We start from the raw sequence: 14,873 nt of genomic DNA, 5'->3' as shown, positions 1-14,873 counted from the left end.
GAATCAACCAACTATCATCTATTGATTGGAGTATTGACAATTTGAAATTGAGTGTGTGTGTGTATATATATGTGTGTGGATGCCTGTTCCTTACCCAGCATGCTTGGCTCCCCCTCTAGTAGAGATAGGATGTACTTGTTGAGGAAAAGTGTGCAGAAGCTGAAGAAATACCACAGGCCCAGGTAGACCAGCGACTTGGAGTTCCACACCCCTGAATCTGCCTCGATTATCGTGGTCTCTGTGATGGTGATCTTCAGCACGTGTTCCCCCGGCATGCTCTCGCTGCGTGCCAGCACCACACGCTCCTGCCTGCTTCGAAACGGCGAAAGGAACCGCCACAGGGAATGTCTCCCAGCCCAACCGTTGGACGCCATGACGCACAGCGCCCGAGGATCCACTGACCAGGATCCAGTAGGCACAAATACAGAGAGGTGGGGGAGGGGACTGGTGGAGAGGACCGGTCAGTCCATCGTCAGTCTGTGTGTCTATCCAACGGTGTGTTCAGCATGACTGTAGAACTGGTGGTCTCTGCAACACAGCTAAAACACAAGGAATGAATATAGTTGACAGTCTTCTAGCATTATGCCCTTTTTAAATCATCCTAAAAGGGATCAAAGTTACTGAACCCATATGCAGTCTTTACTGATTTTCTAAATGATACACTAGACATTGAAGGCAATACTGCCGGGCACAAGCTAACAGCGCAAACCAAGAGTCAGATCCACAAGACATGGCTATTAAAAGCCATGAGTGGTGAGTAGGGTTGCAAAGGGTCGGACATTTTTCGAACATTTTCTATGGGAAGTTTAAGGGAATAATTTGAGGAATTTTACTTAAATTCATCAAAAAGTTAGCTTATAACAGTGAACCTTTTTTTGTGGGATACACATAAGGCAATTCTAGGTCTTGTGGCATATTTTGGTTAAACTATCCCCAATTCAATGGAATTGCAACCCTATGCATGTGCAGTGCACTCTCAAGATCTTGCACACTAATGAGATGCTATTGAGCCCACACTACTACACTGTCTGAGCCAAGGACTACATGCTTTCTGGTTAGTTTTGATTACAATACTGGCTGGGGTGAATATATTTTATAGGACATACATGATTTTTTGTTAACTAGTAAATTGTAGCCTACAGCAAAGTGTGTTTAAATAATTTCTCATTTGTTAACAATTTCTGTTAATTTTTGCTACCATGTGGGTTTTTAGCTTGCTTGAGCCTGCTAACTGAGGAGTGTTAATTCACCTGTTTCCATACATGTTTCATTGTAAAACATGTATCTTACAAAGGAGTTGTTTAATCTAACTTTCCCAATCTTCATAGGAAAACGCCACAGGTCTCTATCTGATGTATGGAGTCATTTCACTGAAGCTAATGTAGAAGGAAAAGTTGTGTATATTTGCAGATACTGGGCCAAATCATATGTGAAGAATGTAACAAAGATGTGGAATCATCAGGCCAAGTGCATAAAGTTCCCTCAGCGCTCACAACAAGCAACCTCTGATAAAAGTCAGTCTACATCTATTCGAGGTGAAAATGATGAATCAGACACCTTATCGATAGTAACAGCTCATGGTCCTCCTGGAAGTTTTTTTTGACTCAATGGAGGAACTGCACATGGGGACAAAGATCGTACTTTTTGGAGTAATGTCCTCTGGTCTGATAATACAAAAATAGAACTGTTTGGCCATAATGACAATCCTTATGTTTGGAGGCAAAATGGGTAGGCTTGCAAGTCAAAGAACACCATCCCAACCGTGAAGCACTGGGGTGGCAGCATCATGTTGTGGGGGTGATTTGCTGCAGGAGGGACTGGTGCACGTCACAAAATAGATGGCATCATGAGAAAGGAAGAGTATGTGGATATATTAAAGCAACATCTCAAGACATCAGTCAGGAAGTTAAAGCTTGGTCGCAAATGGGTTTTCCAAATGGACAATGACCCCAATGGACAATGACCCCAAGCATACTTCCAAAGTTGTGGAAAATGGCTTAAGGACAACAAAGTCAAGGTATTGGAGTGGCCATCACAAAGCCCTGACCTCCTCCTATAGAAAAATGAGGCCTACAAACCTGACTCAGTTACACCAGCTCTGTCAGGAGGAATGGACCAAAATCACCCAACATATTGTGGGAAGCTTGTGGAAGGCTACCCGAAACATTTGACCTAAGTTAAACATTTTAAAGGCAATGCTACCAAATACTAATTGAGTGTATGTAAACTTCTGACCCACTGGGAATGTGAAATAAAAGCTGAAATAAATCACTGTACTATTATTCTGACATTTCACTTTCTTAAAATAAAGTGGTGATCCTAACTGATGTAAAACAAATAACTTTTACTAGGATTAAATGCCAGGAATTGTGAAAAACTGATAAGCATGCAATATGCATGCAACCATTAAGAAAATGACTGTTAAATCCCTGTGGATTGATGAGAAATTGAAAAATGGTGTGGTTGAGAGGGATGAGGCAAAAGGAATGGCAAATAAGCCTGGCTGTACAAACATTTGGCAAACATATTGCAAATTGAGAAATCATCTAAAATAAACTGAATAAAAAGAAGAAACTACATTATGAAACCAAGATAAATGACAAAGAATCATAGTAAAAAGCTTTGGAGCACCTTAAATGAAATTCTGGGGAAAAAAGCAAACTCAGCTCCATCATTCATTGAATCAGATGGCTCATTCATCACAAAACCGGCTGATATTTCCAACTACTTTAATGATTTTTTCATTGGCAAGATTAGCAAACATAGGCATGACATGCCAGCAACAAACGCTGACATTACAAATCCAAGTATACCTGACCAAAGTATGAAAGACAAGCATTGTAATTTTGAATTCTGTTTAAGTGAGTGTGGAAGAGGTGAAGAAATAACTGTTGTCTACAAGCCACCGGGATCTGAAAATTAGGATAATAGCGAACAATATTACCACTCCTATTTGCCATATTTTCAATTTAAGTCTACAGTGGTTCCTCCTTTAAAAGTTGTGTCATACCACGGCACACCCTGCGTTCTGCTGCAACAGCATTCTGTGGCACGTCATTTCATTCTCAGCCATTTCTTCTGTTACTGCAAGTTATTGCTAGTTTGACCACCAGAGGGCATATTTGAGAAGCATTTGATAGTATTTTTTATTGGCATTACCAGAGAATGTAAAACCTTTTTTGTAATAACATAGTATATGGGATTGATTTTAATTTGATTTATATTATGGTGTTTCCATTCAGAGAAAAAACGAAACCCTGAGGGTTTCCGTTAGGATAGAATGGTAAATATGGCCCTGTACAACGTGATTGTCGGGAGTAGGCTACAGGATTGGAGGATTCTAAATAGTTTGCCTTCATGAGACAACTTTGTTCCAATATTTCTGTAAAATCGGTGATATTTATTCCCATAGTAATTTGTTATGGATCCATAATTAAATCAACATCTGCATTTTGAAAGAGTATTTTTTTCTCTTTATTTTATTAAGCCACTTTAAACAATGCTACCTAATATAATGTTTACATACCCTACATTATTCATCTCATATGTATACGTATATACTGTACTCTATATCATCTACTGCATCTTTATGTAATACATGTATCACTAGCCACTTTAACTATGCCACTTGTTTACATACTCATCTCATATGTATATACTGTACTCGATACCATCTTGCCTATGCCGCTCTGTACCATCACTCATTCATATATCTTTATGTACATATTCTTTATCCCCTTACACTTGTGTGTATAAGACAGTAGTTTTGGAATTGTTAGATTACTTGTTGGTTATTACTGCATTGTCGGAACTAGAAGCACAAGCATTTCGCTACACTCGCATTAACATCTGCTAACCATGTGTGACAAATTTGATTTGATTTGAAAGTAATCAAGTCAAACGTTGGGTACTTAGTTAGCCTATAGTTAGTATACTGGTAAGTTTGATGTATAACTACTAACGTTAGGTAGCTAGCTAACATACTGGTACATACTGCTGTAATAATATGCTATGTGGTTTGTAAGGACAGCGTAGCTAACAAATTGACAGCAAACATAACGTGTAAGGTAATTTATTTGAAAAGTCATAACTTTATTACATTGAGTAGCAAGCTACCCCTTGGTCGTTAGGGCAAATCTGGTCTGTGATAGGGGGGGGGGGGTCACACCTAGCTTGGCTATTAGACTATTCTTTAGTACAAGGTTGAATAGTCTATTGTTCAATTATTTAGCCCCCCACCCCAATTTGCAAATTGTTGTTCCCATCTCATTCCTTTCCCTCTTCTACGCGTCATCATTCTGCTCCTGAGTGGCTCGCTTGCGGGCGTGCTGGCAGGATATGGCAGCATTTTAGGTTGTGCGTCAAGAATTCTACATACAGTAGCACGTTTGTATGAAGGTGTGGTTATTCACAGGCAAATTGTTATATGCTATGGAGGTACATGTGTATTTTTGTCAAGAGCAAAAACTTATTTTTTTCCAATTACAAATAATTGTTATGAAAGCAACTTTTCTCCAACACAAAGGAAGTCAAAGCAGACACTTACGAAGATGGCATCTCCGGTAAGCAGCACTGGGCTGTATTGACATATTCTAAAATTGACATCTGCTGCTTTAGATTGAACAGTCATCTCAGTTGTTGTTTTCATATCTATAAAAAAATAAGCTGTTTTCTTTACTTTCAGAGAGCGAGATGATCAAGAGGTGGAAAATGTAGATATTGCCAGATGTTCACCGTCTGAGGAACAGGCCGTGGAAGCTTTATCGCTGGCCAAAGTGTCCATAACTGCTCGGTGTTCTTTTTCTCCATCTCTGCCTGTCTTGTTGTACATGGAACCTGTCTCACATGCATTAATTTAAAAAACCTTAAGATGTAAATCTGAAAATTAGCAGCTGACACCACATAAACACAGCCATTTTCACTGGACTATCTGTTGCTGCCAGGTCATGATTTCCCTGGGGGTTAGCCTTGTAATAACCAAGTGGTGAGACACATAGCCCTCTATATTTAAATGTTTCAGGTACACTCAGATAGGTGTCTGCGTCGCATACAGTATCTTCTATTGACATTATCTTCTATTGTTTGTCTTCATGTCTGTTTTTCAGCATAAAGTACTCTGTAGCCACTCATTGTGGACACCAGGTGAGACCACACACACACAATAACAGTCTCTCTTCTTCACTTCATCCCTCTCCCCCTTCTCCCTAAATCCTCTAGGTTATGCCAGCTGTTTTGGTGAACCCCTCCCGCATCTGAACTGTCTGACACAGCATGATCATAGGTGAGATGTCACTTGGTCGGGTCAACAGGAATATTATTAAAGAGATGCTTTACATTGAAATACAGATAGAGATGTAGTAGTCCCAGAGTGACTGACCGTGTTCGAATATAAAAACAAAGCTTAAATCATGCTCTCTCTGTATCCATCTGTCACTTGTCTGCAGGTATGTTTTGATGTGCGAGAGAAAGCCAGTCTCATCATCGCCACCTCATCTGCTCTTAAAATAACCTTCGGGCCAACTGGGGGCCCAAGGCTGGTTAGGAGACACCGCAATTGTGAAGAACAGAGAATTAGGGTAGCACTGTAATTCATTAATCATATGCTGTCTACCGCTGTTCTTAACTCTTTCCCTTTCTGTCTTCTACACCTCTCTCCCCACCTCGTCTTTCTTCCTCGTTTTATATGTGCATTGAAGTACATATTGAACTTGTATTTATAATATTACAATTGTCATAATTATAATGCATTTATAACACCTGGATAATGAACTTCTTTCAATAAAGCGTTTCACATTCTCCACTGGTTGAAATTAAATATCTTATTGAAATACTATCCTGTGTCCTCAGATTAATGCAGATGGAGTTCGATATGCATAGTTCTTTTTCTGTATATATGAATTACAAATCAATCACGTTTCTAGTCTATTGCATAGTTACAATGTGAAATCATTGATATCCCATGAGCGGTAAACACTGAAGTGTATAATTGTAATACATACATGCAGACACAGCATCATTCAAATCATGGAGTTTGATATGACTGAAAAAGAATGCCTCAGAGATTCACACCTGAACTGCACCTTTATTTGCCAAGGAAGAGTACATGATCATTGTAGCCTCATTGTACAGGCTACAATGTGGGAATCTCATGCGTGGTAATAACTACAGTACATGTATATAGGACTTGCATCCTTGGCACAACAAAGTTATTAAATTCTACTCTATCCATATGTAACAGTATAGTTTCCGTCCCCTCCTCGCCCCTACCTGGGATCGAACCAGGGACCCTCTGCACACATCGACAACAGCCACCCTCGAAGCATCGTTACCCATCGCTCCACAAAAGCCGCTGCTTTTGGGGAACAAGGGGAACAAACTACTTCAAGGACTCAGAGCGAGTGACGTCCCCGGTTGAAACGCTATTAGCGCACACCCCGCTAACTAGCTAGCCATTTCACACCGGTTACACATAGGCTTCATTAATGCCATTCAGACTTGAAGTTGTTACAACAACTATGATAGCTGAGGTTCATAGATAGGTTCTGATCTAATATTCATACCAAACATTTTAGTGTCCATACTAGAAGTCGACCGATTTCAAGTTTTCATAACAATCGGTAATCAGCATTTTTGGATGCCAATTATGGCCGATTTCATTGCACTCCACGAGGAGACTGCGTGACAGGCTGACCACCTGTTACGCGAGTGCAGAAAGGAGCCAAGGTAAGTTGCTAGCTAGCATCAAACTTAGCTTATAAAAAACAATCAATCTTAACATAATCACAACTTAACTATAGATGTTTGATGATATTACGAGTTAAACTAGCTTGTCCTGCGTTGCATATAATCAATGCGGTGCCTGTTTATCGAATCACAGCCTACTTCGCCAAACGGGTGATGATTTAACAAGCGCATTTGCGAAAAAAGCACTGTCGTTGCACCAATGTACCTAACCATAAACATCAATGCCTTTCTTAAAATCAACACACAAGTATAGTTTTTTAAACCTGCATATTTAGTTAAAAGAAATTCATGTTAGCAGGCAATATTAACTAGGGAAATTGTGTCACTTCTCTTGCGTTCTGTGCAAGCAGAGTCAAGGTATATGCAGCAGTTTGGGCCGCCTGGCTCTTTGCGAACTGTGTGAAGACAAAGACTAATGAATTTGCCAGAATTTTACATAATTATGACATAAGTGACCATATTAATGACCTAAGGCTCGTATTTCTGTGTTTACTATACACTGCTCAAAAAAATAAAGGGAACACTTAAACAACACAAAGTAACACGAAGCAACACTGATTGACAATACATTTCACATGCTGTTGTGCAAATGGAATAGACAACAGGTGGAAATTATAGGCAATTAGCAAGACACCCCCAATAAAGGAGTGGTTCTGCAGGTGGTGACTACAGACCACTTCTCAGTTCCTTTGCTTCCTGACTGATGTTTTGGTCAATTTTGAATTCTGGCGGTGCTTTCACTCTAGTGGTAGTATGAGACGGAGTCTACAACCCACACAAGTGGCTGAGGTAGTGCAGCTCATCCAGGATGGCACATCAATGCGAGCTGTGGCAAAAAGGTTTGCTGTGTCTGTCGGCGTAGTGTCCAGAGCATGGAGGCGCTACCAGGAGACAGGCCAGTACATCAGGAGACGTGGAGGAGGCCAACAACCCAGCAGCAGGACCGCTACCTCTGCCTTTGTGCAAGGAGGAGCAGGAGGAGCACTGCCAGAGCACTGCAAAATGACCTCCAGCAGGCCACAAATGTGCATGTGTCTGCTCAGACGGTCAGAAACAGAGGGTGGTATGAGGGCCCGACGTCCACAGGTGGGCGTTGGGCTTACAGCCCAACACCGTGCAGGACGTTTGGCATTTGCCAGAGAACACCAAGATTGGCAAATTCACCACTGGCGCCCTGTGCTCTTCACAGATGAAAGCAGGTTCACACTGAGCACGTGACAGACGTGACAGTCTGGAGACGCCGTGGAGGACGTTCTGCTGCCTGCAACATCCTCCAGCATGACCGGTTTGGCGGTGGGTCAGTCATGGTGTGGGGTGGCATTTCTTTGGGGGGCCGCACAGCCCTCCATGTGCTCGCCAGAGGTAGCCTGACTGCCATTAGGTATCGAGATGAGATCCTCAGACCCCTTGTGAGACCATATGCTGGTGCGGTTGGCACTGGGTTCCTCCTAATGCAAGACAATGCTAGACCTCATGTGGCTGGAGTGTGTCAGCAGTTCCTGCAAGAGGAAGGCATTGATGCTATGGACTGGCCCGCCCGTTCCCCAGACCTGAATCCAATTGAGCACATCTGGGACATCATGTCTCGCTCCATCCACCAACGCCACGTTGCACCACAGACTGTCCAGGAATTGGCGGATGCTTTAGTCCAGGTCTGGGAGGAGATCCCTCAGGAGACCATCCGCCACCTCACCAGGAGCATGCCCAGGCGTTGTAGGGAGGTCAGGCACGTGGAGGCCACACACACTACTGAGCAACATTTTGACTACTTGTTTTAAGGACATTACATCAAAGTTGGATCAGCCTGTAGTGTGGTTTTCCACTTTAATTTTGAGTGTGCCTCCAAATCCAGACCTCCATGGGTTGATAAATTTGATTTCCATTGATCCTTTTTGCGTGATTTTGTTGTCAGCACATTCAACTATGTAAAGAAAAAAGTATTTAATAAAAATATTTCATTCATTCAGATCTAGGATGTGTTATTTTAGTGTTCCCTTTATTTTTTTGAGCAGTGTATTATAATTAAGTCTATGATTTGATATTTGATAGAGCAGTCTGACTAAGCAGTTGTAGGCAGCAGCAGACTCATAAGCATTCATTCAAACAGCACTTTCCTGCGTTTGCCAGCAGCTCTTCGCAATGCTTGAAGCACAGCGCTGTTTGACTTCAAGCCTATCAACTCCCGAGATAAGGCTGGCAATACTATGCCTATAAGAACATCCAATAGTCAAAGGTAAATGAAATACAAATGGTATAGAGAGAAATAGTCCTATAATAACTACAACCTAAAACTTCTTAACTGGGAATAAGACTCATGTTATAAGGAACAACCAGCTTTCATATGTTCTCATGTTCTGAGCAAGGAACTTAAACGTTAGCTTTTTTACATGGCACATATTGCACTTTTACGTTCTTCTCCAACACTTTTTTTTATTATTTATTAAACCAAATTGAACATGTTTCATTATTTATTTGAAACTAAATTGATTTTATTTATGTATTATATTAAGTTAAAATAAGTGTTAATTCAGTATTGTTGTAATTGTTATTATTACAAATAAATAAATATAAAAAAAAATAATAGGCCGATTAATCGCTATCGGCCTTTTTTGGTCCTCCAATAATCGGTAAGTGTTGAAAAATCATAATCGGTCGACCTCTAGTCCATACACAGATCGGCTACATGCTGTAGGCATACAGTTATTTTTATCCTCCACTACACATTAAACAAATAAATAGTTAGCTATGTTACTTCAGCTGCATTGCAAGGCAAGCTTACACAATTGTACATTCAATTTGCAGTAACTGCTTTGGCTAGCTAGATTATTTACATCCACTGTTTGACAAGACGACAGCCTGGTTTTCTCAGGAGTCCCTAAAACATTAAACAACACGAATTACAAATTAATTCTCCCAAAACTAGCTAGCTGGCTAATGTTAGCTAGTCAGAGAACTTGCTAAATATCGATTTTCATAAATTAACTTTATGACAAAAAAAATATGCACAAACGTTTGTCTCTACATTAACTGACATATTCCTCTCAATTGTACATTTTGTCAGCTATCTTCACCCAGGGACGGGTGGCTCGTGTCAAAATGTATCATTGGAACCACTCGATATGATTGGTCATATAAAAACCTTGGGACCCAAATGCATAATGAGTGCTCTAACTCCCCCTTGTGGTGGTCTGGAGCAATGAAGCCATGACGCTGGGACCCTCTAAGTCCCACGGTGCAAGCTCGCAACTTTTAAAAGGAGAAACCACTGTACTAGAAAGTGTGTGCTCCCAGGCCTGGAGGGAAGCAAAAGTCCTTCCGCTACCTAAGAATAGTAAAGCACCCTTTACTGGCTCAAATAGTCGACCAACCAGCCTGTTACCAACCCATAGTAAACGTTTCGAAAACATTGTGTTTGACCAGTTACAATGCTATTTTACAGTTAACAAATTGACAAAAGACTTTCAGCACGCTTATAGGAAAGGACATTCAACAAGCACTTACACAAATGACTGATGATTGGCAGAGAGAAATTGATGATAAAAAGGATTGTGGGGTTTGACTTCATTGCGGCTTTTGCCATTGTCGATCATAACCTGTCTAACAGAACACATAGGGTGTTCGTTAATGGAAGCCTCTCAAACATGATCCAGGTAGAATCAGGAATTCCCCAGGGCAGCTGTCTCGGCCCCTTACCTTTTTTTCCCTATCTTTACTAACGACATGCCACTGTCTTTGAGTAAAGCCAGTATGTCTATGTATGCGAATGACTAAACACAATACACATCAGCTACTACAGTTACTGAAATGACTGCAACACTTAACAAAGAGCTGCAGTTAGTTTCAGAGTGGGTGGCAAGGAATACGTTGGTCCCAAATATTTCTAAAACTAAAAGCATTGTATTTGGGACAAATCTTTCACTAAACCTCAACTGAATCTTGTAATAATGAATGTGGAAATTGAGCAAGTTGAGGTGACTAAACTGCTTGGAGTAACCCTGGATTGTAAACTGTCATGGTCAAAACATATTGATACAACAATAGCTAAGATGGGGAGAAGTCTGTCCATAATAAAGCATTGCTCTACCTTCTTTACAGCACTAATCACAAGGCAGGTCCTACAGGCCCTCGTTTTGTCGCACCTGGACTACTGTTCAGTCGTGTGGTCGGGTGTCACAAAAAGGGACTTAGGAAAATTGCAGTTGGCAGCAAAACAGGCCCTTGGATGTACACAGACAGCTAACATCAATAATATGCATGTCAATCTCTCCTCGCTCAAAGTGGTGGAGAGATCGACTTCTTAACTACTTCTATTTATGAGAGGTATTGCCATGTTGAATGGACCGAGCTGTCTGTTTGAACTACTGCCGCACAGCTCGGAAACCAATGCATACCCCAACAAGAGGTCTCTTCACAGTCCCCAAATCCAGAACAGACTATGGGAGGCGCACAGTACTACATAGAGCCATGACTACATGGAACTCTATTCCACATCAAGTAACTGATGCAAGCAGTAAAATTAGATTTTTAAAAACCCTGATAAAAATACACCTTAAGGAACAGCGGGGACTGTGAAGCAACATAACCCCACAGCGCCGTGCAAAAGTATTCATCCCCCTTGGCATTTTTCCTATTTTGTTGCATTGAACCTGTAATTTAAAATTATTTCTATTTGGATTTCATGTAATGGACATACACCAAATAGTCCAAATTGGTGAAATGAAATGAAAAAATTAAATAAAAAACTGTTTAACAAAATTCTACAAATGTAAAAGTGGTGCGTGCATATGTATTCACCCCCTTTACTATGAAGCCCCTAAATAAGATCTAGTGCAACAAATTACCTTCAGAAGTCACATAATTAGTTAAAGTCCACCTGTGTACAATCTAAGTGTGAAATGAACTGTCACATGATCTCAGTATATATACACCTGTTCTGAAAGGCCCCAGAGTCTGCAACACCACCATGAAGACCAAGGAGCTCTCCAAACAGGTCAAGGACAAAGTTGTGGAGAAGTACAGGTAAGGGTTTGGTTATAAAAAAATAACAGAAACTTTGAACATCCCACAGAGCACCATCAAATCCATAAGAGATTGGAGTATCTGTCCATAGGACCACTTTAAGCCGTACACACCACAGAGCTGTGCTTTACTGAAGAATGGCCAGAAAAAAAGGCATTGCTTAAAGACAAAAATAAGCAAACACATTGTGTTTGCCAAAAGGCATGTGGAAGACTCCCCGAACATATGGAAGAAGGTACTCTGGTCAGATGAGACTAAAATTGAGCTTTTTGGTCATCAAGGAAAATGCTATATCTGGCGCAAATCCAAGACCTCTCATCACCCCGAGAACAACATCCCCACCGTGTAGCATGGTAGTGGCAGCATCATGCTGTGGAGGTGTTTTTCCATCGGCAGGGACTGGGAAACTAGTCAGAATTGAAAGAATGGATGGCAGGGAAATTCTTGAGGAAAACCTGTTTCAGTCTTCCAGAGATTTGAAACTGTGACGGAGGTTCACCTTCCAGTAGGACAATGACCCTAAGTATACTGCTAAAGCAACACTCAAGTGGTTTAAGGGGAAACATTTAAATGGTCTTGCCAAAGGCCAGACCTCAATCCAGTTGAGAATCTGTGGTATGACTTAAAGATTGCTGTACACCAGTGGAACCCATCCAACTTGAAGGAGTTGGAGCAGTTTTGCCTTCAAGAACGGGCAAAAATCCCAGTGGCTGCATCTGCCAAGCTTATAGAGACATACCCCAAGAGACTTGCAGCTATAATTCTTTCGAAAGGTGGCTCTATTGATTTTGGGGGGTGAATAGTCATGCACGCTCAAGTTCTATTTTTTTTTCTTATTTCTTGTTCGTATCACAAAAAAATATTTAGCATCTTCAAAGTTGTAGACATGTTGTGTAAATCAAATTACACTCCCCCCAAAAAATAATTCCGGATTGTAAAACAACAAAATAGAAAAATGCCAAGGGGGTGAATACTTTCGCAAGCCACTGTAGACGCACGCACACATGGCTGCGCCCCTGCCCGGTCATGTGAAATTTATAGATTAGGCCTAATTTATTTATTTCAATTGACTGATTTCCTTAAATGAACTGTAACTCAGCAAAATCTTTGAAATTGTTGCGTTTATATTTTTGTTCAGTATAGTTGACGAGCAAAATGAACCAGTTGGCTAATGCTAGCTAACGTTAGCTTACATGTGAATGATCTTGTGCCTGTCAAATAGCCAGCTCGTGAACATACTCATTCATTAAATTAACGCGTACTTCATTGGAAAAACAATTATAAAAAATTTAAAATCAGCTTGTAGATGCAGTAAATATGGGAATTGGGAATTACCTTACCAAGTGGTCACACCTAGCCAACTCCGATTTCCAGTTGCTTCTGTAAGTTCAAAACAATCGCTAGCATGAGGACACCCACCGGTCGTCACTAGTTAACACAGCGACAAAGTCCTAATTATGGCTAAACCCAGCCCATTTCTACAATTTATATTCTTAAAATATTTTAACCTAATCTTAACCACAATGCTAACCTTATGCCTAACATTAAATGAAGACCACAAGGCTACTTTTTGTAGCTAATTTTGACTTTTTGGCTGTGGAATCTGACTTGTGGCTGTGGTATCTAGTGGAAACCGACACCACCCCCGGCTTGTTGGACTTCCAATTACTTTCACGGAGTTTAGCGTTGGTTCGAGTCGACTTTCGAGACCACAAATCCCGCTGCAGCATTTCCAACCTTACAAATAACAAAGGTGTCCCTAAAATATCGTTTTGAATAGATAATACAAGGACGTGCGCGAAATTGCATGTTAATAGTGGAAGTTTTCTATGTTTATAACGTGCATTTGCAAACTGCATTCATCTCAACTTCCGAAACGTTTAATCACAGAACGATAAGACAGATAATTCACTGGACGAATAAATATGAAGCATCCGCTTTGGCGTTTCCACTCACTACCAAATATGGTGGGAGGAGATGGAACGAGATGGATTTTGCCCGACATTCTGCACATTTTCTCATCGATTAAACATTTGCTCTCAATTTGCTCTCTGCTCCCAAAACTCGAATCTACTATGAACATAGTGGACTACGTTTGGTAGACTTTACCCTTTGCCAAAGTTGTAAAAAAAAGAAGCGCTGTGTAGAAGGAGTGAAAGGGCGAATTAAATTATTACACGGCGCACTTCACAGAGTAGACGTTCATTAATGAAATATGCAAACACAGACTTGTTCTGCCCATTAGAAACGACAGGTGGTGGTCTATCTTGGTTTAGTTATAAAGCTTTGGTTTAATCTTGAACACAACTCTGATGAGGTTCCACTGGAAATGTTTGACCACAAGGGGGCATAATGACTCCCCAATCCACTGATCAGTGCATTGTACAATGTAAACAAAGACAATACAAAGGTTTTGTATAATTTCAGCCAGTAGTTTTGAAATTGGCACTCAACTGGTAACCAGAAAGTGTGTAACACACAGAGATAGAGAGGACTCATCTTTGTCTGTGACAGCATAGGCAGCGCCATTAAGGTGATACCATTTTTTTAAGTAATCAATTTTCTTCTTCAAAATTGGCTGATCCCTCCTGATGACCAGGTTGGACATGACTCCAACAGGAAGTCATTGGAAGTCCCACCCAGTTGACTGCCTTAAAGTGGTGGAAGCTGCCCATACTAACACCCCCTTTTGGCCACTATAGGCCTCTATCCTTCTCTATTGTACAACATCATTCATTAAGTATGACATGTTACGTTCTGTCAACAAATATATACAGTGTATTCGGAACGTATTCAGACAACTTGACTTATTCCACATTTTGTTATGTTACAGTCTTATTCTAAAATGGATTCATTTATTTAACTAGGCAAGTCAGTTAAGAACAAATTCTTATTTTCAATGACTGCCTAGGAACAGTGCCTTGTTCAGGGGCAGAACGACAGATTGGTACCTTGTCAACTCAGGGATTCGAAATTGAGCTCAGGTGCATCCTGTTTCCATTGATCATCATTGAGCTGTTTCTACAACTTGATTGGAGTCCACCTGGCCAAATTGAGCAATTGGGGGAGAAGGACCCTGGTCAGGGTGGTGACCAAGAACCCAATGGTAA

At 40.8% G+C, this 14,873-nt stretch overlaps 1 protein-coding gene across 2 annotated transcripts in view; it reads right to left on the bottom strand.

Annotated features, from left to right (window-relative positions):
• LOC109869617 (solute carrier family 35 member E2A-like) overlaps positions 1 to 13,576 on the bottom strand; it is a 38,125-nt gene extending 24,549 nt beyond the window's left edge. Inside the window, exons 1-2 of one of the 2 annotated variants that reach the window (XM_020459874.2) lie at positions 13,099 to 13,576; positions 95 to 539 (exon numbers count right to left, since the gene is read on the bottom strand). In XM_020459874.2, coding sequence (XP_020315463.1) covers positions 95 to 374 — 280 coding nt within the window. In that variant the 5' untranslated portion in view covers positions 375 to 539; positions 13,099 to 13,576. The remainder of the gene's footprint in view (positions 1 to 94; positions 540 to 13,098) is intronic. The other variant, XM_020459875.2, reaches the window with a different exon arrangement.
• Between the last annotated feature and the right edge of the window lie 1,297 nt (positions 13,577 to 14,873).

Source organism: Oncorhynchus kisutch, linkage group LG24 (genome assembly GCF_002021735.2).
Source record: "Oncorhynchus kisutch isolate 150728-3 linkage group LG24, Okis_V2, whole genome shotgun sequence".
NCBI classification, from domain to species: domain Eukaryota; kingdom Metazoa; phylum Chordata; class Actinopteri; order Salmoniformes; family Salmonidae; genus Oncorhynchus; species Oncorhynchus kisutch.
This window is presented reverse-complemented; position numbering and strand designations above follow the sequence as displayed.